The sequence below is a fragment of the Eucyclogobius newberryi genome, unplaced genomic scaffold, assembly GCF_026437365.1.
Source record: "Eucyclogobius newberryi isolate DKJ021-1_F unplaced genomic scaffold, fEucNew1.0.hap1 SCAF_4, whole genome shotgun sequence".
In the NCBI taxonomy this organism is placed as follows: Eukaryota; Metazoa; Chordata; class Actinopteri; order Gobiiformes; family Gobiidae; genus Eucyclogobius; species Eucyclogobius newberryi.
Window position 1 is genome coordinate 15132869 of NW_027316056.1, and position 25020 is coordinate 15157888.

The window sequence follows — 25020 nt, forward strand, 5'->3', positions numbered from 1 at the left end:
GTACAGCGCCTTGCTCATTTTTCATCACTCTGAAACATGAGTATATTTACCTTTTTGTTCTCTGTTTAGGTCGGACGAGGCAGTGCAATGGAGCTGTCGTCCATCCCCCGGTTCGTCCCTGAGCCTTATGGTCTGGAGGACGACCAGCGCAGCATGGGCTCTTATGAACCTGACTACGGCATGGGACATCCCATGCACTACAGCACTGTGCCCCGCAACCACCCGCCCTTCCCCCACGGCCCGCCTCGACGAGCAGGGTATGATGTTGCCCACTCTGTCAGAGACGCTCAATAATGTTTACACTGTACAATAAACAATGCAGTAATTATATTTGTACTAGAACTTCTAAAGAATTTTACCATTATTGTTTCCAGAACAAAACAAAAAATAATACTGGTCACAAAATGTTACTTGAATGTAGTAAATGTCAAAATTTGTAAGTTAGGAATCCACAGCGTTTCTAGAATATAACATTTTCCCTAATCTGTTGACCCGGAGTTTGTTTGTCTTTACATTTACTCGAAAGCCTTCAAGCCAAAAGATTATAATGCATATTTTTGACCGAATCATCATGTCCGTTATTCAACAAATTAAAGACTAGGAATTATAATATTGAGGTGTTCCGTCTTATCATGTTTGCATTTGCTTTACCTAACCTAACGTCATGTTGCATTCTCAGGAGTTACGAGGGCACTTTAGACGGCGACATGAGCGGTCCCGCAGACATGTACTACTGGGGCGGGGCTCCTCTGGCTCAGGGCGAGAGGGGCAGCATGGCCTCGCTCGACAGCACCCTGAGGAAAGGTCCCGGGCCCGGCGGCTGGCGTCAACCGGAGCTGTCGGAGGTCATCGTTATGCTCAACTACAGGCTGGACCCGGTCAGGAGCAACGCAGCCGCTTATCTGCAGCATCTCACCTACAAGAACGATAAGGTAAATGTGCGCCTGGTTCTTTCGGAAATGGATCAGTAATTTGTAAGGTATCCGTGGGAAAATTATGTAATCAAATCTAAATCCTGACCTATGTTTGCTTTCATGTGCACTTGGTAGCCTTACATTGCCTAAGTAGGTAACTAAACTCATCTGCAATGTGAGTCGTTAAATCCACTTGTCCATCACTCAGAACATTACAGAGGCTGACTGATACAAAGATTGGATGAATTACACTGAACTTGGCTCCATCTAACAGAAAAGTACTGGCTCAGAATGTAAATAAATACATTTTATTTGTAGAGCGTCTTTCACTGAGCAAGACGATTCACAGATTAAAACAACAACGATACAAACAGTGGAAGTGAAACACGTTACAGCACACACAAGAATGTAACAAATAAAAACGCCTGCACTTTTAACTGTAGATTATCAGGGAAAGGTTAGTTTTAACAGCAGAGTTTTTAGGCTAGTTTGGAAAAAATCACTCTGTGCACGGCTCTTCTAAAAGCTCCTGATTCGCTGACCTCGGTGACCTTCTTTGGACATGCCACTGGGAAACTTCTCCTGCGTAATGATCAAATAATCAATAATAATTAAATTTAAACATTGTCAGGGTGTCAAATGGATCACACTTAACTTTTGTATTGTCATATTGCTACAACTAATTATAAGTTTTGTAGTTATAAATGCGTCTCTTTACTTAGTGGTACTCTGGGGTGATACAGTAATATTCCTTGATTTTGTGTACACATTTGGATCTCTAAAACTTAAAACAGTTCTGTATGTCGTTGTCATTTGTGCTACTTGCTCATATCCGTTTGTATTTCCAGGTGAAAACTGATGTGCGTCGTCTCAAAGGCATCCCAGCCCTGGTCTCGATGCTCGACAACCCAAATAGAGAGGTTGGTGTGCTGTGCTTTGTGTTTACCCTTTTTATGATGGACCTTTTGGAAATTAAAGATGCTCTATGTAACTTTTTGTTTGCGGGGCGTCACCTGCATCAGTTGATGAGATACTTTATGTAATAAGTTGATCAAGTCAAGATTCAGATTGTGGTGCACATCTACTCAAAGAATACTTTTAGTTTCCTTACCCTACAAAACATTTAAAACTGTTTGTGTGAAAACGCCTAAGAACTGCTAAACTAATACAAGAATCACATTCATTAGGCCCGAGCGCCACAAGCTGGCGAGAGGCCTATTAATCTCGTAAGGCCGTGCGAAGCACGGCTGCGAAAGTGCGCACGTAGTGCGCACGAAATCGAGCGCGAAGCGCTCGCCCACTTCCAAACACTCACTAACGCACTCCTCCACTCATGCACGCCCCGTGCATACTAATTAGTTGTAGGAAAATGGAACATTACCGTTGTAAACGGGCGAAGCCCGTGCAAAAGTTCGCACTAAACGAGCACTTTACATTGGGATGACGACCGCGAAGCGGTCGTCATCCCCATATAAAGCACTCATTTGCGCTAAGTAGCTCACGAATACGTTCCCCATCTCTTGCATGTTCCGTGCATATAAGCATGTAATGCAAAAATTGAACATTATTACTGTATAGAGGGCCAAAAACACAAAGTGGGCGGAGCCCACTCAAAATTATCGAAAGTACCCGTCAGTGACCAGGGACCCACACCATGAGGTAGGAAAGCGCGAGCGCTTTCCGAAAATGTATAGTTTATGATATTTGAAAAATGGGAAACATTGTTTTCGCATCGGAATATTATTCTTTCTTTCTTTCTTTCTTTCTTTCTTCTTCTCGGGACCAACCCCCCTATTTTTCACCCAGTGAACATTGACGAAAAGTCACAAAAATTTGCACACCTCTAAAAATCGTGCCTCTCTACATTCTGGCTATTTCCCTTTTCTAAAATAAAAAAAATTGGCGCGTCAGCGCCACCAAATGTACCAAAAATGCATTGAGAGATGGGAAATGACCCAAAAAAAATCTGATCGTAGAATCATGAAATTTGGCGCAGAGGTAGATGGTGACAAGAGAAGTAAAAAATATTATTACGGCAATGCCGTCCGCCCAACCAAATGTCGGCCATATTGCTTCAAAAATGGCTAAACATGACTTCGGAGTTTTTCCAAACGTCGTACTTTTACGAACTCCTCCCAGGGCGTTGGCCCTAAAAAGCTGAAATTTGGTGAAAATGCTACTGAGGAGTGGGACATCAAAAGTTATCCAAATTACATTGATACCTCTCACGGTCTCTGAGCGGCGAAGCCGCAAACTGTAGCTAGAATTTCAGAAATCTCCCATATTTAAAATTTCTGCCGTTTGCGCAGATAAAGTCCGAATTGCGTCAAATTAGAATCAGTTGTTAAACTCTTTGCCCTAAACCTACTTGAAGTGAAATAAATTCATTTGGCGCCACAGCGCCCCCTACAGATTTTATATGGAGGTTAAATGTTTAGTTTTGCGAAATTATATGAAATTTGACACACAACTCAATTTTAGCATCCCCATCAAAAAAGTCAATGACTCATGTCATAATTGTTATGGCGTTGCCGTAACGATGACCGAAACCTTTCATGTTTACACTTTAGACTTTCACAAACTCCTCCCAGGGCGTCAGCCCTATTAACCTGAAATTTGGTGAGACTCATCTTCAAGACCATCAAAAGTTATCCACATTTTCATTCAAAGAGTCACGGTGTCTGTGCGGCAAAGCCGCACATTTTGCCAAGAATTCAAAATAAAATAGCTTTTTGATGGTAAAACAAAGGGGAGAAGATGTGACAGCGTCACAGATTCAGCAGTAGGCGTAATAAAAGGACAATTGGGGCTCCTCTTGCGGCGTGGCGGCGGCGTGGCGGCGGCGTGGCGAGGGCCGATCATTGCCGCTTGCGGCTATATTTTAAATTGTAGCCGTTCAAATTGGGTTAAAGATTCAATTGCGGAAAAAACATCTTACCGCAAATCCTGAAGGTCAACTCTTTTTCCAAAATGGTTTGAGCCGGGATTATCTGTGCTTTTTCTTGGATTCCCTCTCATTTGGCCTGAGCTGTGGCAATGATTTAGCTGATGTTTGCAGGGCATTACCCTCCAAACCACACCATACATTCCTGTTGCAGAGAAGCATCTTAACTTCACATTTCATCCCTTTATGGTCAGTGCTGTTTGAAACCAGATGACTCTTTGGCCCAGGAAATGGGTCAAACCACATTTTAAGTTTATGTTCTATCCTGTGTATTTTATTATGTATAATATATAACAAGAAATTATGTATAATAAAATATAACAAGAAATATAATTGTTTTATGGTTCAAGAACATTTAAGATATTCCTGTGTAATAGAGGACCGTTGCATAACTACCAATAGCGTAGCATCACATAATCATTTTTTCTTCACTTTTTGTAGACACCCACATATTTCCGGTTTTATTTTTATCTTGAGTTGATTCCACTCAACTGTTGATGGTCAGGTAACGATTGGGGCAAAGTTTAGGAATCTAAATTATTCATTTACAATGGTAATACGACTATGATGTATTATGTATTATTCCTAAATTCTTTAAGGAGCTACTCGGGATCTACTGGTCTATTATTTAATTTTTTTTTTTTTTTTTTTTTTTTAATAAATAAAAACAAGTTAATTGTTGCATTATCTTTCAAATTTTTCTGACAGGTTCACTATGCTGCCTGTGGCGCACTGAAGAACATTTCTTATGGCAAAGACCCAGACAACAAGATTGCCATAAAGAACTGTGATGGCGTCCCTGCACTGGTCCGACTGCTGCGAAAAACCCGCGACCAGGAGCTCACGTACTCCATCACAGGTACACAACATCCTCTTATCAAGGCTAGCGCTAGTGCTAGCGGCTATACAAACCCATACACCGCATTTCTGATGATTCCATGAGATAATTTATCAGGCACAGTTACTAGATATTTCTAAGATATTTACAGTTTTATTCCAAACCTTTTTATGAAATTGTGGTAAAAATATTAATATTAATATTTAATATATAAATATTAATATATTTACTAAATCACACATTCTAAATATGAAACTGTAAATTATGGTTGAATTGTATCGGTATGTATGATGTCAAGACTATTCGGCTAATTTATAATTGCTGGTTATTCAGGCCACAAGAAAATGGTAAAACATAATAAACAAAGGAATAACTAAATTAACAATTTAATCAAAATAAAATATTTAAAATAATACACAAATAATATTTGGGACAATTTTAGAGGCACAAAATAAATCGTAAAACATTCTACAAATTATTAATCCAGCTGTTTATGTCACATCATTTTAACTAATGTGACATTAACAGCCAGATTATGAAATTAAACTTTGTGATAATTCAGAAAGTTTGATTTCATAATTGGTCACACACTTGAGTGGTAACGCACTAGACAGCAGTAATGTAAGACAATTAATGATTTCACTGTTTGGTTATGGTGTTACTGATAATACAATCTTAATATTCTCACTATAACCGTGACACTAAAATTGAATTTTGACATCCCAAGTGTGAATTGATCAAAATACATCATATTTATTGGCAGACTAGAGATCCATAAATCAGATTATTATCACCGTTTATTCTTGCAAGTGCTGTATTTCGTTCTTCAACCGTGACGTTTATTTTTGAACTATGCAGGAAAGTGAGATTAATAAACTACCATATAATCGTCTAACAGGCTGAACTGCTGACTTTCAGGCACGCTGTGGAACCTGTCCTCGCATGACTCTGTGAAGATGGAGATCGTGGACCACGCGCTGCACGCTTTGGCCGACGAGGTGCTGGTGCCGCACTCGGGCTGGGAGCGGGGCAGCAACGGGGCCGGCGGGGGCGACGAGAACTGCAAACCCCGGCATCTGGAGTGGGAGACGGCTCTGACCAACACAGCTGGATGCCTCAGGTATGAAGCCTCGGTTTTAGATCAGACACGGGACGGGATTGGGGATTATACAGGTCACAATTTAACCTAGGGCTGCAACAATTCAATTTAATTATTGTGACTAGCTGACTATAAAAATAAACCTTGTATTTTGATCATCGTAGTTGTAATCTGGACATGCATACAAAGACCTTTTATAACAAAGACGGCAGCATTAATTATTCAATGGTGGGTGGGTTATAGTTATAATGTTTGCTGATTTGCCTGCTACTAAAATAATCAGTAGTTACAACATAAAACAAAAAACATTAAAATCGTAAGAACCTAAAAATATTATTGTGAGAGTCATAATGGCAAAAAAATAAGTACTTACAATTCAATCAATTCTATCCCAGAAAAAATACATGTAAACTTTTAAAAAATAATTTAATCTGACTGTACAGTCTCTTTACTTTATAACTCAGCAATTTGGCTTGTCACAAACTGAGGAAATAAAGCTGAATTAATGATTTATCTCATGGTGTCAAACATTTTCTAGACTTTCTTAGACTTTATTGATCTGGAAATAAGGCTCCACCAACGCTATAAGACTTTTAGTTCAGAAGGCTGTGTTCAAGTTGCGTCATAATATCCTAAAGACCCTATAATTTTAACGTGAGATGGAGGGCGGATGGGATTTAACAAAAGTTTAAAAATGCAGATGTTTTAGGTTTTAGTAACCTGCTGTAAATTAGTTTTAGATCTTAAACTTCAAATCTCACACATGTTAATTGAGTCAATTAACCAAAACGTTTGTGGGTTTTTTAAGTAATGCCTCAGACCTTATGGCACCTTTGGCAACCCTATAGAAGAATTGTGTTGAGCAAGAAAGTGCTGATGACAATAGATAAAACCAGTAACTACACAAGTCGTTCATTGCAATTAAAGACTTATAGTGAAATCTAATGGCAGTAGCAGTGGAATGAAAAAACATGCTGGAGACTTAATGTTGAGATGCAGACTGTGATAGTGTAAACTCACTGACAAATGGAAGATGTATTATGTGTTATTCTGTAGTTATGGTCCGATGGCTGGAACTGTAGTGTAGAAGACTCGTATAAAATTTACCGTATGTAAATTAAGTTTTTATGGGCTTGTTGATTCCAGTCACATGGCCTTCTTTCCTGGAAAACCCATTTAATAATATTATTATTATACATTATTTATCTGCATCATTGCTGGCCGTTCGTACCAGTGCCAGTCAGTGGTTTACTCAAACTCTAAAGATCTGACCACAACTGTGCATCTGCTAAGATCATGATTTATATCTAAAGCCATTTTAAAGTTTCTAATTGGACGAAATCAAAAATTAAATCAAAAATTGCGATCGCCCCGGACCTGCTCATACACCACAACGTTATTCACTATCAAACTGCTGATCCTCTGGTTGATGGGAAAACGCTCCTTCCACTCAGCCACTGTTGGGCGTTCTGTTGCCCATCTGAAAATCTTATCAATACATTTTTTTATTCAGTTATTTGGCCTTAAATCAAATATCTACTTCCCATCACAAATAATACAGATAACATTTATTGTAAGCCTCATCAGGAGCTCTGCAGAAGACCGCAGCAGTTCACATTCAGGGGCAAACGGAGGACAGAAGGCCATTGACTTTAACAGTGTAAACAGTAGCCCCTGGCTCCATTATCTCTGCGTTCCCCTCATGGTTGCAGTTGCTGTGCAGTATCTGGGAACGACTCGGTGTATGTGCAACTTTTAGCAACACTTTCTTTTTAGGCCTTTTTTGTCATTTGGATAATCAATATTTTCATTGCAATTAAACTTCTGTTACGTTCACATTAAAGTTCGAGAGAATGTTTAAACAATAACTGCTAAACTGCTAAAAAGTTGCTTAAAGGAACTTTATCTAAGATTAGGGGTTTCAAATTTACTAAACATGACTTATGTGTCCCCAGATATGAGATGAATGTATTCAAATCCACATGATGTCCACATGTTTATATTGTAATTGGGCGTTTCATTCTCCTGTCGATCAGCTGATCAGAAAGCAGAATGAGCCTCACACGAGTCTCATTTGGGTTGCCAGTTTCAACCCCTAAATCCAACACTTGGATGAGACTCTTCTGCAGGTTAAAGCCTCATCCACACCGCCGTGGCCGAAGCGTCCAGTTTACATTCAAAGTCTATTGTAAACGCGCGTCGAGCGCGTAGTGCGTTTCCCGCGGCGCGATTTCTTCGTTTTTGCGGCGCGATTGGTGCGTTTTCCTACGCTCTCGACGCTTTGAGCGCGCGTATGAGGCGACCGAGGCGCCTAAAGCGGCTGGCGCGACATGTTCAGATTTGTTCTGCTCGCTGCAGCAGATGCGCCGCAGCAGCCAATCAGAGATGACGTCCTACGCACGACCCGGAAAAAGACCCAAAACAAACCTCGCAAGATAAAAAAAAAACCTTAAGACGCAGCTTTTGGAGCAAATAATGATATTGACTAAACTCTGCTCAGCTCTGAAGTATATGCTGGTCCCAGACGGGCCCCGGAGCCCATCGCCTCTGCTTTTGGACTTTGTAAAGTTTAATAAACCAAAGCCATTTACACCACGAGAAAAGCAACACAGTACACCTACTGCGCAGGACGACTCGGACGCACGTCTGCTGCCGAGTGTATAGTCCGGCGCGTCGAGAACGCGCGTCCGGTGCGTGTGTCTTTCTAATGTACACTCGCTCAAATTCTGCGTCGGGCGCGATTCGGCCGCAGCGGTTTGTACGAGGCTTAAGGCTGCACATTGTGATTGTACTTCCTTTTTATAAACCAGAAAGCACGCAGGCTACATATGGTTCCTTTAAATGTGTTTGTTTTGTTGGATGAAAAGTAAATGCTAAAAGTGCTTTGCTTAATTACCGTAAGTGTTATTTTTGTGATATTCCTGTAAAAAAAATCTGATTTGGTAAAAGGCCATACAATTCTTCATATCGTTCATATTTTACTATTATATTATTATATTTTACCAGTATAATTATGAAAAAATAAATTCTTCATTCTAAAATAATGCATTAAAACAAGATATTTTGTTTGGGTTAGCTGATAGTTTCCAGTATTGCTTACGTTTTGTTTTTTAAGTTTCCTTTATATTCTTGTTTGATCAACAGCGTAAATGCTGTCGAACAAGGTAAAGTGGGCGTGTTTCTTTTCATTCAATGTTTCAGGAACAGCCCCAGTGTCAACTTTCACTTTATCCTTCCAATGTGAACTGACCATTTTAGCAAAGTAACCTGATCTTTGACAACTGTGCGTTCTTTGTTGGCTATTAAATTCAAGTTTCATTCAAGTTTGTCTATTCTTGTGTTTTTCCTCCAAAATTCATTGTTGTGTAATGTCTCGTGTTTCTTCTCATGTGTGGCCATAGAAACGTGAGTTCGGAGCGCAGCGAGGCGAGGAGGAAGCTGAGGGAGTGCACAGGGCTGGTCGACTCACTCATGTACATTGTCCAGTCCCAGATCGACTTTAAAGATGTTGATAATAAGGTATGTGTTACTGTATATATGCATGTATAATATAAGAAAAAAACTATTAATATAACATTTTTTCCCCCCATACATTTCATTCAGTTTTTGGGGTATAAATGTCTCTTACGGCCTAGATATTACATATTCAAGTCTTTTTAATGATGCAATACAAAGAGCAACAATGCGTTTTCTTGTTTTTTGTTATTAGGCCATGGGGGATTATTTTAGACATTAGTCACCTATTGATGGGAAACGCTGCATATATTGTATTTAATGTTCTGTGTGTGAAGATGCAAGGCCGGTAGTAAATCACTCTTAAGTTATGTTTGGTTTGTATGCATAGGGTTATAGGGTTATGTATTTTTAAACCAGATTTATTGTGTCAAATTAATACATTATGTAGATAACATTTGGGCCTTATTGCCTTTTGACTTGAACCAGTGCCGATGGGCTCAGTTTGCAAAGATCTTTTGGCTGATGTCACACGTTGTGCAGCTCAAGTCCCTTCGAAAACACACGTAAACTACGTTCTTTGTGTACATATTTTTATACAGGGAAAGAATTTTAACTCATAGTCAATATTAAGTCCATAAGAAATAGGGTTTTCAAAAGTATTGAGAACTCAATACTAACAGTAGTATTGAAACTAGACTCATTTGTGTTGCTACTGAATGATACACTTTAATGGGACAACATTTTGCCTTTTGTGAACAGTTTTAGAATGATATTTAATAAAGAAAGTACTTTGTGTTGAAAATGTCAGTCTATTGTCTACTGTCGTTGATGCAAATATTGCTTTTTTAATTGTGATAATGAAATTTGTATTAAGATTCAGTTATATTCTTTAGTAATAAAATATTTTTTTATTTTAGTATTGTGACACGTTTTTTTCAGTATTTGCAAATAATTATGGCTCCGATTACCTACTGTCTCATCACTTGGTCCAATACACACCAATCAACCATAAAATAATTGTACAAAAAAATCAATTAAAATATTTGACAGGAAGCATCTATTTTATCCCCATTCCCACATTCTACACAAAAATCCTTGTTTGGGAAAATCTATTGAAACGGCATCATATTTGTTCAGTGTATAATGCACATGGTTTACATATGGTTTAGTTCCACCTCCTCTTTCCTCATTTATCCCTGTCCAGTCCAACAGATACACTGACATTGCGATGTGTATTAATGTCCCACTGAAGTCTAACTAAACAAATTAATACAAAATAAATGATGATTTATTTATTTGTGCAGTTGATAGAGAACAGCGTGTGTCTGCTGAGGAACCTGTCTTACCACGTGCACCGTGAAATCCCTGGTGCTGAACGTTACCAAGAGGCCACACCCCTCACCCAGGGCGGCTCCTCGTCCGGTCAAAAGGGCGGGTGTTTCAGCTCCAGAAAAAGCAAAGGCAAGTGCTCAAACTCACCCCAAAAATGTTATATTTATTATTATGCATCTTGAATGTTTTTTGGTAACAACAGCTTTTCCATCGAGTTACCATGAAGCTTATTTGTCTGTGACACTATAAAAATCAATCAAAACTCTGTCAAAACATTAAAATGTATTATTAATCACTTCCTAAATGTACAAAAAAAGATGTTCCTCTTTCACTGCACCTTTGCTCATGTTTGTAATACAATGAGCGCAGTTATTACTCACAATATTCACACCCCATGACATTTAAAAGTCAGCTTTATTTATGCTTTTAGTTTCATAGAGAAAAACAACTTCTGTCACACTGGTATTTATGTATTATCTGCCTAAACTGCCAGCCGCACTCGGTCGACACACAAAATGCCCCCGAGAGGCTGAAGCGAAGCTCGTGCTGGAGTTTGTTTTGTAGGAGGCACTTTTAGTTGTGATCCAGTGATGTCACACTTCCACTGATACCAATAACAACACGCACGCATGCACACACACACGCTCGCTCTTAACAGGAGGAATGTTGACTATTTCCACAAGTGACAAAGTGTTTCTGCTGCTCTGTTTGTCTTTCAGTCAAATTGCTCCATTTAGAGTATAAATACATTCTTAATTAAGCAGCTCCTTTCCCACATATTTGACTGGCATGGCATTATTTCAGTCATTAAACTTTTAGCATCAAGATGTCCTTTATTTGCTCGTTTGAATATTCAAGCATATTTACTGCTATACAAAGTGTTTCTTCATATCAAGAGCTCCCAATCTTTGCCCAAAATATCCACACAGCCGGACCAAGACCCTTACAGCAAAATAAAAAATACAGAAAAGTACTAGATACTGTCTTCATATCGTCTCCTTTTTGCTGTTCTCATTTAATTTCCTTTGATCATAATTAAACAATTAGAAAACTAATAATCTTTTTGATCGACTAAGACTCCATCGACAGATTAATACTAGTAGTATTAGTCTTTCAAGTAAAGAAAAGCTTATATTTACATCTCTACTGCACAAAAAATGTAAATTAAAATACAAAAGAAATAGTATATTATGTTACATTTTGTTATGTTACAATTAAGTTCCTCCATGTTTTAGTTTGCTTTAGTTTATTAAGATCCACGTTAGTCGTATCTGTATTTATTCTTCCTGGGATCTCTTCAAATTCATTACACATCATTTTCAACAGACAATACATATACGATGGTAATGAATTGGCTGTATTATGAATAGCGTTTACATCTTTTTTGTGGTTTAAAATGCTGTTGCTTCGGTGTCTGGGTCTGAGATTAGACATGTGAAGGTGCTCATGTTCTGGCCTCCACACGCAGCATGTGCAGTTGCTGGTTGTTTGTGGTGCTCTAGGATGTGGACAGGTGTTTAAACTGGTGGCTCAGTTTTGGCTGCTTCTCCTTTTTAAAAAAGAAAAAACTTAATCTACTTTTTCCTCCTGTCCTGCTCCTCTCTCTCTTTCTCTCCCTCTCTTTCTCTCCCTCTCTTTCTCTCCCCTTTTGACCGGGCGACAGATGAGTGGTTTTCTAAAGGTAAGCTTTTATCTGCCATTCACTGCACTTTGCTTCGCGGTCGTCATCGTAGTCCTGGTAGATCTGCTCGTCTAATTTGTCTTCATTATTTTAGCACTAACAAGCACCTAGTCTCTGCACTGGAAGTTCATAAGTGTGTAGTTTTGTTGGGTTTTTGTCTGCACTCAATGGCACGTCGTTTGTCTAATATCAGTAAAACACCTACTAACCCACAACTTTATCGTACGGGTTCCCTGGTTTTAAACGTTTCTATGTTTTACAGGTAAGAAAGACGATAATCTGGGAGAAGACACGGTCGACATCCCAAAGAGGACAACTCCAGCCAAAGGTAAGCTTTAATATTCACTGTTGTTTTCAACGCTATGTTTTTTATTATTCGTTGTTGTTTTCCTAGCATTATTATTGCAGATTACTTCATGTTGATCTATGATAATAATAAATCAATCAAATGAACGTGTTATTGTTTTTAGGCTATGAGCTCTTGTATCAGCCCGAGGTGGTCCGAATCTACACGTCTCTCCTGAAAGAGTCGAAAAACCCCACAGTGTTGGAGGCTTCAGCCGGAGCCGTTCAAAACCTGTGTGCTGGACGCTGGACTGTAAGTGGTTTATGTCTATTATACTTTAATAGATATTGTTTATTTGAAAACAAAATAATTAATTCAATTTCTTCGCATGAAAACCGTGTTGTAATGATGTGTTTTACTTTAGCTTTTTCATGATTTCTTGGTTAAGAAACAAAAAATGTATCGGGGTAGATCCAATTTAGAGAGAAAACTGAAATGAATTAGGGCTGCAACGACTAATCATGACTTTAATTTACAATAAAACAGAGCCATGATTAAATCAAAATGTCATGAAAACATATACAGTTTATTTGAATCAATTATGCACATTATTTGTAAATATTTAATATATAACAGTCACCATATTTAAATTTAGTCATCTTTATTTGGTTAAAATTGTATTTAAAAAGTCTCAATATACAATAGAAGTAGTTATTTCACATGCTGACTAAAATAAATTAACCGCTGACAAATCAGCAATAAAAAACAATATTTTTTGTTGCAACCCTAAAACAAATGCTGAAGTTATTAGACAATTATTAATTATTATTAAACAATCATAATTACAATTATTAATATTTGTATGATACATAAATCTACAATCTATTTAAATTTAAACTTTTTAAACCCATTATTGGTAGTAGTAGTTTGTAGAATAAGAAAGCAAAGTAACATGTTTAGTGTACTTTGAGGCATCAACTGTTGTGTTTTTGGGTGTTACAAAAATAAATTGAATTGTTTGTGTGGCATTACTACAAAACGTTTCCCAGTGTAAGTTCTGACTGTAACCTGAACTTTCTTTTGTCTTGGCGCAGTATGGCAAATATATTCGTGGCATTCTACGTAAAGAGCAGGGGCTTCCCATGATGACTGAGCTTTTGGCCCACGGCAACGACCGCGTGGTGCGTGCCATGTCCGGAGCCCTGCGCAACCTGGCCATCGACCCACGGAACAGGGAGTTATTAGGTGAGACACCACAGAAACTATCAAATACAATCAAAATACAGTGTTACAATGTATAGTTGCTGTTACTATAAAATAATATTCAAAGTACCACAATGCTGGAACACCCAAACAGTGACAGTAGAACGTATTTAATTCAATCTCACTCGTTCCAAGCAACAGCTTTTCCAGCAGTGTGGACCAATCAGCTCGCATCCCAAAGCGTCATATAGTGATGCACACGGCATGTTTGCATGTTAGTTAAATTTGCATCAGTTCAAATGTTTTCTAATTTGATGAAGATGTTGTGCAGCATCTGAGTTTGTCGCAAAGTTCTACTGTTGCATTACACTCTCTAAAAAACAATATATATGAGATAAAAATGCCGGGTAGTGCAGTTTTAATCTTTGCATTTCCTGTCTCAGTCTTCATGTTGTGAGTATGACACATCATTTTCATTTAAATTTGCATCGCATTGATTTGAAACGGCTCAATGTAGTTGCCGAGTTCTAAACGTGTTGCTGTGTGTTTGTCAGGTCAACATACAGTGCCTCACCTGGTGGCGAACCTTCCCAGAGGCGGTCAGAGTCAGCCGGTCAGAGCGCTGTCTGAGGAGACGGTGGTGTCCGTCCTGAGCACGCTCCAAGAGGTGCTCGGCTCCAGTTTAGAAGCAGCGAAGACTCTGAGGGCGTCGCAGGGAATCGAGAGGCTCGTGCTCATCAACAAGGACGGGTGAGTGTCTGTGTTCGACGATCGAAAGAGGCCATAGTTTTAAATTACGCTTGTGTAGGGTCTCAAACTACATGTATTCAGTTTATGATTAAGGAAGATTTCTTAGCAGAAACGAGACAAGACGGGGCACCAGGGTTAAACCCAAAGAGCTAAGATACGGTCCTTAATCGCGCTCGTTAAAAAGGTCTGAAGGGTGTTTCACGATTCAGGGACTTACACATAGTCTAATCAAACAAACAATAGTCAATAACTCTTTCGTGTAGTTTATTTATCAAAAGGGTAATCAAAAACACCGGAGCAGAAATGCGCACAGGTAAATCACAGGTGATGTTATATCAGATTTAACAGCAGATTTCATGCAGATGATGTTAAACCAGGGTTTTGCCTTTGATAACCAAACGTGTCTATGCTAATCTATATCAAAAAGAGGGAAAGTGAGAAGCTAAAGGGAGGAGGAACAGCTGAGCTCTACCCAAATCACGCCACAAAAACGGACCGCACGCAATTGACTCGGCTTACGGTTCTGTAGAGACTCGGTCCGACTGGTCCTGGTCCGCGGACGAGGTCCGGAGCGAGGCGTCGCGTGGAGCGGTGTGGCGGCGAAGGTTCGTGAAGCGGGCGGCGGCCGTGGAGCTGGCGGCGGTCGGGGAGCGATGCGTCGCGTGGAGCGGAGGAGGCTGCGACGTGCTGTAGGGTCCTTGGCGCCGGGGAGCGGTGTGCTGCGCCGGGTCGCGTGGAGCGGTGTGCTGCGACCTCCTTGAAGCGGCGGCGGCAGCGGAGGCGATGTCGGGGAGTTCCTTGGCGGTAGAACGCTTTAGCGGTGTGTTAGCTCCTCACGCGGCCTTTACTCAGATGAGGACATAGCGCTGATCCACGTAAACGGCGTAGATTACTTCAAAAAGAAAAGAAACGAAGTAGCAAAGAAAGTCTCTGTCCGGTTGAGCGCTTAAGCGTAGTTCCAGGTAGTTCCAGGTGGTTTCAGGTGGTTTCAAAGTCCTGGGCTGGCATGGCCTTGTCGACCACGTGACGGACGGATTTTGTTGAGACAAAGGAAAAGTGAAAGCGTGTCCGTGGAGACAGCTTCAAGAGAGAAGAGAAGAGCAGAAGAACAAAAGAGAGAAGGACAAAAGAGCGTTTCTAGCTTGGAGCGTCCTTTTGATACCTGGCCCGCAGGGCATGCTGGGAGCGACAGGGGCGGGCGCTACTGCGAGAACTTCCTGTTTAACATTTTCCTGACGATTTCCGAGAAAATAAAACTGGAGTAACGTAAATAATAATGGCAAAAACATTGAACCCTGTTTTAACATTTACACGTTAAACACTTTTGGCAGTTTGTGCACATTATTTCTTGAGGTAGACACATTTTACATCTTCTTTCACCTGTGATGGGCGCTCGAAAATCAAGCATTGGGAATATAAAACCTTAAACAGTGGAAAAATACGTAACACAAGGTGAAACATGCGGTGTAGGGAGTTGATTCAAACATTCATGGCATAATCACATAAAACAGTTTTCATCGGGGCGTCTTCCTGTAAGACTGTGGGGAGAAGAAGATCTGTTATCAAAAAGTCACAGCGGCTCCCCTGCGGTGAGGGAGACAGGGAGAACGAAAAACCCCCAATGTTCAAAGAGAGATTTTCTGTTATCTGGCCGTGGAATGTCCATCTCCATTCCCCTACACTTGTTTTTAATGGTCAATTATTAAACCTTTGCTGCCCACATGAAACAATAACGAGAGCGGTGAAAAATAATGACTAAAAATTGTATTTTATAATTTTGAGTTTTGAACATAAATTAAAAAGGGAAATCCACAAACCTGGTCGAGAAATTTGCACCGTCGCCATAGCAATCAACAATTCAAAATAGGTCATTGATTCAATTAATTGGTTGATGGAGAACAAGCTTTTTAATAGTGTACTTTTTGGGAATTAAAAAGATTAATGTGGCTCACCGCAGAAAATATAAATGTTGGAGTGAGTTTTGTTTTTACTACCGGTAGTAGTTTTCTGTACAAATATTTGTGATTGTGTGAATTCTTACACTTTGGGTCGGGTACTGTGTCTGACCATAGAGACACTTATTAGTTTTGAAAGCTTTTGCCAGCACCAGCGCATGTCTTTAGTCTCGAATGGTGAAAAGTGCTCAAAATGCCGTCTATAAACATGAAGTGGAATGAATGAATATGCACTGCGATGAAATGCGATGCCTCCTGAGTCTGAATCCTGTCATAAAACTCATCAGTTGATTCTAATTGTGATTGTTTCAAGTCCATTGGGGGACAATATACCCACATCCTGCTTTGTGTCACATCATAGACACTAAATATACATAGAAACATTAACATTACACTTATGTTGTGTTACGTATGTTCAAACATTCCTCTAACAGAACGTCTCGTAAAGAATGCCCGTTTTGTTTGTTTTAGTGTTCTTCACTCTAACTTTGTGCTCTTTTGTCCGCCCTGGCCCCTGTAGAAACCGTTCAGAGCGTGAGGTGCGCGGAGCCGGCCTCGTGTTGCAGACCGTGTGGGGACACAAGGAGCTTCGACGAGCTCTGGAGAAGGACGGCTGGAAGAAGACGGACTTCATGGTGAACCTGAACCACGTCAACCCTCCCAGCAACGTTCGGGCCAACGGAGGCTACGAGGACAGCACTCTGCCTCTCATAGACAAAGGTACAGCTCAGACTCGCAACATTTCAAAGAGGATGTTATTTTTAAAATGTCACTACAATATGTTTCAGATTTTGCCTGCACCGAAAGTGACTGTTTAGTGTCTATTTAGATTCGGTGCTACAAAATGATACAAATGCACTATATGACTCTTCTTGTAGAGTCTGTCACCTGCTGGTCTTCATGGAAATGTTATTGATTTGCCTGGATTGTTCCACAGTATTATATTAAAACTATCAAGCTTGCATTTATTAAATTATGGGTGTTTTTATTGCTCAAAAATACTTGTAAAAACAGAACATTTTCCATTTTCCTGTGAGGAAGAACTTCACAGATCTGACCTGTAACTGGGCCAAGTGGCGTCACATGCTTTTCTCACCACGGAGATAGTTTAATGTAATGTGAGACAAGCTAGTGGCAAATCCTCTTAGAATCCAGAGATCCTCTCAAGTGGAGAATATCTGTTGATATTGTTTGGCCGATAAATGTAGGCTCTGTTCAGATAATTTCCACAAAATAATGTAAATTCAAATACTACAAACTCACCCACCGCTACATTTAACCACAAGCCTATAAGTGAGCTGTGTAGGCCTTTTTTGTACAGTCCCGCTTTACATTAAGCTGTATTTTAACACTGTAAATCGGTCCAAACTAAATATCTGTCTTTGCTGGCGAATTAGAACCTTTAAAGCACCTGTAATATCTCTACTTTTAATATTGATCAGCAGATTATTTTCTCTCCATGGCCCTGTGTCAATCGTTGTTCATTTCCTGTATCATGTGGCGAACTTTTATTTGTCAAATTTGCCTTGAAAGAAAAAGCACAATCTGGTAAAGACATCTCTAATCACAGCTCTATCTATCTAAAGCTCGACAGAAGCTGCTCACTTTTTAATTTAATGCCGGTTTTGCAATGTCAGAACACACAATTAGGAGGTCGTTGTCATAATGCAGTGTTCGGTCAATGTACATTTCTTCAATAGAAAAGCAAACTTCAACCTTGCTATTTTTAGAATCGGGCTGTTGAGTCTGACACGGAACTGAAACTCTTGCAGTTGGTCCAAAAATGATGTAATGTTTGTTTTTTGTTGCACAGGGGCCAAAGGGGACAGAGAAATGATTCCAATGAACGACTTGGGACAAGGTGAGGCCAAAACTGCATTTCTAGTCTTCAGAGATTTGAAGTTTATGCTTTATTAAATTGTAGATGGGCTGTAATTACTGCTTTTTTAACAGCTCTGTCATTGTTTGGTACAGATGGCTACTCCACACTGGATCAGAAAGGGAGAAGGAACACTCTGGACAACACACTCGAACCTGCTGACAAAGATACAGTCCAGGTAAACTCGAGGCGGATTCACATTTTGTAAAAGCATCATTCAACCCTGTTACTTTACGAGCTGGACTTTATGGAGGACCAAAAAGGACACAATTGAAAATAACGTTTGGCTTGTTGTATTATCTTGAAAATACATCAAGCTCTTTTCTGTATAAATAGCTAATTTTGCATAAAATCCTATGAACTTGTCTAGTGAGTTTTGGTTTACAGATAGTTAATAGTTTTTAAGAGATTTTGCCAAACCCCCCATTTCAATCGACTAATCTTTTTTTTTTTTTTAGTCGAATGTATTTAGTCGACAACTATAGCCACACTCTTTCCATTTGATCACTATAAATATTTACAATTATTATTTTATTTCGATTATGTCATTGATGGTCCTCCATACAGATTAGCTTGTCGGTAACTTACGTGTAATTTGTGCAATGTAAATGGATCAAGCAGTGCAGTGTCATTGGAAGGAAGCACTGCTGCTAAAACGCTCATTCGCTTTCATCGTGGCAATTTTGAAGTATGCCACTGTCGAGTCTGTGCCAAAACAAACTGAATTATCCTCTTTATAAATTCCGGCAGTACTTTGTCATGTCAAATTGCTGCAAATTAATTTCTTAATTCAAGTTACTTCACAGGGACCAATGCGCTCACATGGAGTTAAAAGTGTTTGTGAAGCTTCCTCACTCCCACGGACAGCATGTCCACGCATGTCCTCGGAGCTGCACATTTATGTCTCACTGCTGTTTTCTGCTGTAACGCTAATTTTGAACTAACACAGGGCTGTGCTATTCATGCACTTTAGTCACAATTATTGCTACGATCAATTTACAAAACGGTTGTGATGCAAAACAAAAAGAGTGATATATGGTATAAGCGTTTGTCCTCTGACTTAATTAAGAGCAAATCACTTTGGCAATTGCCTTTTAAAACATCAACTACAAAATATTACTTGCATTGCGTCTGTTATTTTATGAATTTAGAAATATTCCAAAATAATTGCGCAATTAATTTGCAGAATTTGCGTCAGTCATGCTAGTCATTAGCTTGACTTTATTAACATTATTTGAAAAGCCACAAACTGTTAAAACGTTTACAAATGTTAAAGTTTGCTAAGAAAGTTTCATGACATTTTTTTGTCACATTAAATATCAAACCAAACACATTAAATATATTATACTCGATGTTTCTCTTCACTGATCTGTTTTATTAACGATTAAATGTTATGTTTTCATAAACGTTGAGCACATATTTAACTTAATATAAACATGTTTAAAGAGTAGACTAAATTAATAACACATTATGTTGTTTGTCTTATCTATGTGTTGCCGTAGTACGAGACCAACGTTCAAATTGCGCAGATTTAATTTGACACAAATTCAGTAGTGATTCAAATTGGGTAACGTGGCCTGTTGGCTTTACCCCCTCGTCTCCATGGAGATAAATAACTGTACAAAAAAAAAATTTCAGTTACAACTCAAATAATTGTGACCTTTCATGGTCGAGCAGCCCTAACTAACATGTTTTGACCTTTCTTTCTCCTCTAAACGTTGTTCTTGTCCCTCTCCTTCTCCCACACTCGCCTCTGCTCTGCTCTTCCACACTTGTGTCTTTAGGGGGGGATGTATGAGAGACAAGCCTCTTTGCCTCTCTTGGATTCTTACGATGGTTAGGCCACACCCACAGTTCACTGCATGTCCCGCATGGTATGTGTGTCCCGCTACTGCACTCACTCACTCCGCAGCCTTGTACAGTTCGTCTGTCCCATGCGCACACCGTTATTGTACTTGTCATGCGCCCCCTGCTGGTGACCACTGTGTTTTGGTCTTTGTGTATTGTACATTTGAGTTTCCCCTTGGTCAGTTTATTGCCGCAGCAGAGGTGGAAAGAAAACTTTGAAACCGTATTATTTGGTTAATACAATTATTTAAATTACAAGGAAAATTATTTGTGATGAAAATTCTTGTTTAAAAATGTATTTATTTATAGTTTACACTTTTTACATCCTGTGACATTCTTGTGTATAGTAGAATATTGTAAGTCCTTTAAATTTACACTTGTACGTAGAGCCAATTCATTAACATTTTCTTGTTTTTATTTTATTTTTAGAATGGTTAAAATCAGTGTGAGAATATAAACACTTTTCTTCCATTTATTTTTTATTTATTTCACAGGGACAATACAATCATACATATTTACAAACAAAGCTTGCAGCCAATGTGATGTGAAGTTTATAGCCAGAGCTAATTTTCCACTTCTGTCCCTGGTTGGTGATAAATATACACATCTACATTCACACTAAATAATTTAAAAACATTGGCATACCATATTATGTGACCTACTTTTATTGAAATTGTGGTTGCAAAAAGTAAAATATGAATCGATACTAAAACTAATATTTAAAGGCGGTATGGACGTTTTTTCGGCGATTTGAGAACGCAGGCGGAAGTGCGCATGCGCCCTCCCCCGTGCGGACTGATACAACACACACGTGCGTTTGTTTATTAGCGCAACGGAGCGCATCACATCGCTCGTCTCCCGTAGATTTCTGTCCACTTCTGCGTCAGCTCGAACTGTCTTTCTCCGTCTTCATTTTGCCCCGTACACTGAGGGAACTATATTATGATAGATCCATGCGCTTAGGCACGCAGAAACGTGGGGACGAGCCTGACGCGGCTGCAGGTGAGCGATAGGTGCGTTTTATGATTGATACGTGGCAGGACAAATGATTTATCCACGCCACGAGGAAATATGATAAAACATTTGCTGAAAAAAATCGTCCATACCACCTTTAAACTATATGGATACAAAAAAAATCTCAAACGAGGCAAAATGTAACTTTTCCTGAACAGATTTAGAATGACCTAGTGCTTACGGTAGTTTAAGGACATATGGTATTATTTTAAGTTTATGTTTAAAAACTATTATTAATGTGGGGGCAGATATATGCTTTATACTTCTTTCCGTTCCTTTTCAGTCACACAAACTTAATATAAACGCATCGTAATTATATTATATTCATCTTAAATTAATGAAATAAAAACTCAAAACTGAATGAAATTGTATCAAATATTGAGCCCATTCCTTAAAATGTTCATACCATGACGACACTACTTGAAATAATAAATTGCATTCATAAATAAATATTAAGATAGCAATACATTGAAACTATATTGTGACATCTTCCATCCCATTTTTATACTTCTGTTCAAGTGGTCGTCTTGAACTGCCCTTAAATGTATTAAGAAATGAGAGCGTAGTCCTTCCTTTTGATTTTGGAGGTCGTTATTCCACCTTTGCTCCTCTGAACATATTATTTTTTATAGCAAACCCAATTTAAACGTGTTGATAGTCTCGTCCAGGCATGCCCACCACTTTTTATTAAAACACATTCCTCTTTCACTTACGTCTTTCCTCTCGTATTTTTGCAGAAAAACTGATCGTGTGCATCACCAGACGACCGCCTCCTCCCACCTACTGCCCTTGCTGAACTCACAAAACGGAGCACCACTTCCAAAACCAACCAATGACTCTTCATCTCCATTTGTGCGTCTGAGCTTCTGTCTTTTCCTCCAAATCTGCTCTCAAAATTCTCTCCTCTTCCTCCTTTTTGCCGTTTACATTCCTCCTCATCGTGGCTCTCCTGTGGACGACTGGACGACGACAACAACAACAACAAAAGAAATGCCACTTTGTTTATCGTTCTTCTTCAACATGCAACACGATGGGGAAAAAAAAAAACACTAAATGCAAAGCAACTGACGTCTTCTGAGAACCTTTTATTTTGCTATAGCATAATTACAACGACAAAACTATGGGATCAAAATGGGACCGTTTCCGGCGGTAATCTACGTGAAATACTGTTCTGAAAAGGACAAAAAAAGAGGGAATGTGTATTTTTCTGTGACGGTTAAACACTAGATAATTCCTGACAAACGATCTTTATTAACAGAATAATCTCAAAGCTGTGCTGCTTATTCTTCGTTTGTGGTTCTCTTGCTTTTTGCACTGTACCACGTTATTGTACATGTGCCAAAGTGTTTCCGCTACTGCCGCGTCTGCCAATACAAATACATTGAGTTTTGTCCTTTACAAATATGCACAGTTTGATTAACGTCACCAAAATGCATGAGGCTGCTGCGTTTTCTGTTCATGAATGTCGCCTAGTGATTCAAACGGGACTTTCGAATAGTCCTTGAATTAACAAAACTCGTGATCGTTTTCAAGTTTAAAGTCAAATTGGTCGAAATGTTATGGAAAAGTTTGACAGTTTGAAAAGTTAAATCTGCAAAGTGAAACCACTCGATGCATTTAACGAGAATAATACAGCATTTTTAAGATGGATTCGCTTCCAATTTATCCAGACAGGGACCAACACTAAGGAATGCACCCATGTTTTACCACTGCGTCAATACTTAGTTTGCATTTTGAAGGTGCACTGCGTAACTTTCTTGATGTTAGCGCTTCATCCAAAATTGTTCACATTGTGGCATTCAATCATCGCAGTTGGAATAGAAACCGCTATTTGAACGGACGCAATTGGCCAATCGCAAAGGATGCAAGTTTTGAAGTGCCATATTTCCCCCCCCCCCCCCAGAACAGGGATGTCAAGATGATCCGGTTCATCTTGATCGAAGATAAAACTAAAGCGTAATAATTGTTAGAATTTTAGAAGGAAAATTAAGTTTGTTCAATCAATACAACAAAAAGTAAACTTACATTTAAAGTGCTTTTAATGTGGCTGTTTTTATCACAGTAACTTTATTTTGACATGCAGGAAGTCAAATTTTATAAAGCTGGTCACATACTACTGGAGCAATAATGTAGTTGCATGAAAATAAGAGTTTAAATCATAAAACTTTGCAATTTGTTCAAAGTCTTGCAGCCCTACATTGCAGGCAAAGCGACAACATCTCCATGGAGATGAGCGGGAAATGTTACACAGTGCACCTTTCGTCATACTTTTCCATAACATTTGAATTAACAGAAAGGATGTATATTTACGGAGTTTGTTGCAAAATCCTTTACTCTTTGATGATTGTCTTATTTTTGCTAAACTCTTCCCTGTTTTGGTCCTTAACTTTGTAACATTTGAGGGTCATTGTGGCAGCGAGACTGTTGTTGTGGGGTAACTTCTAACTTCAGGTCTATATTCTTATTGAATGTGTACATATAAAATGTCGGTAACAGTGTCTTAATAGTGGGCCGATGGAGTGCCTCTGTGTCCTGCTTAAACACTAAACAACGTGACTAAAATCATCGTCTTTTACTCGACTTGATATAAGTTGAGCTGAACTTTTCTACTCAAGATAACGGCTGATATGTGAACTTAATGTTACGTATGATTCTTGTGGGATTGGCATTTTATAAGGTATTAAGCTCCCGGTGTTCAAACATATTGTCCAAACTCGATAAAAGCAGTGTTTTTTCTGCTAACTCTTTGCTTTTCCTGTCAAAAATAACCTAATGCAAATTGGGGTGTACATAATTACATTGAGCATAGAGGGTTTTTGTTCACTTTCATCGCTTTTTCTTATATTTTCTCTCATGCCAATCCAAACACTACAATGTTGCCTTCAAGAGTGGACTGACAACGGGGACATTTGGAGAGAGAGCGAGGGTTTGCTATAGTAACGGTGTAATTACGGAGGCAAAGACCAGAATTTGCTATAGTTAAAATGGATTAAAAAATAAAGCACATTTAAACTATATATACCAGAGAATATTTGTTAATTTTAATGCTTTTATGTATTTTTTTGTTTCTTTTTTATATAGATTTTTTTGATTTAATTGTTTTGGGTGCTTTGGGTGACCGCATATGCAATCAGTTGTAGTTTGATTCAACAGTTTGTCTTAATTAAATGCAAAAAAAAAACAACTCTTTCAGCCTTCAACTTACTGGAAACACTAATGACAAGAAAATCTGATTTATTAATTGTTATGCCTTGGCTCTTAAAGTTGCACATCATTTATGAATGAAACATGTAACAAGCAATACTGTTTTTAATAAAAGATAAAATGATTTTTCAAAGCGTGTTGTGTTTTGTGTGTTGCCAGTAGATGTCGCTGTCACCGCCGGTCATTTCACACTTTGTTTAAACTTCTTCAAGTCCACGTTGAAACAGGATTTGTACAATTTTGCTTCTCTGTTGTGCAGGTAAGAGGAAATATTTATTGTTCCACCCCGTTTCTTCACATTTGGATCAATCAAAACTATTCTCAACTTTTGACAAGTTATTCATTCATTCTATCTAATGAACTTCAGTAAATCTGTCTTGAGTGTGCTTGTAAACTGTTTTTATGAAAATTAAGACAAAAACAGATTTAGCTTGTATAGTAAAGAGGGTGTTTCAGCTTGACAAAACATGTATTCAGGTTGTTTATTGAATGCGTGAATTTATTTAAGGTAAACTTTTCAATTAAAAGTTAAAAAAGGCAGCTCCACGTGGTGAAATGATCATGGCCGCTGCACAAAACGCAAATTAGCTAATGCTAATGCTAATTGTGCTAGCCAC

General features: G+C 38.9%; 1 protein-coding gene across 1 annotated transcript in view; it reads left to right on the forward strand.

Annotated features, from left to right (window-relative positions):
- ctnnd1 (catenin (cadherin-associated protein), delta 1) overlaps positions 1–24536 on the forward strand; it is a 49067-nt gene extending 24531 nt beyond the window's left edge. The window contains exons 7-23 of the mRNA XM_072463914.1: positions 70–257; positions 680–932; positions 1763–1834; positions 4567–4717; positions 5615–5816; positions 9197–9314; positions 10556–10712; positions 12247–12264; positions 12527–12592; positions 12735–12862; positions 13645–13795; positions 14308–14503; positions 16979–17178; positions 18272–18319; positions 18433–18515; positions 20122–20173; positions 21937–24536. Coding sequence (XP_072320015.1) covers positions 70–257; positions 680–932; positions 1763–1834; positions 4567–4717; positions 5615–5816; positions 9197–9314; positions 10556–10712; positions 12247–12264; positions 12527–12592; positions 12735–12862; positions 13645–13795; positions 14308–14503; positions 16979–17178; positions 18272–18319; positions 18433–18515; positions 20122–20173; positions 21937–21995 — 2142 coding nt within the window. The 3' untranslated portion in view covers positions 21996–24536. The remainder of the gene's footprint in view (positions 1–69; positions 258–679; positions 933–1762; positions 1835–4566; positions 4718–5614; positions 5817–9196; positions 9315–10555; positions 10713–12246; positions 12265–12526; positions 12593–12734; positions 12863–13644; positions 13796–14307; positions 14504–16978; positions 17179–18271; positions 18320–18432; positions 18516–20121; positions 20174–21936) is intronic.
- The last annotated feature ends 484 nt before the right edge of the window (positions 24537–25020 follow it).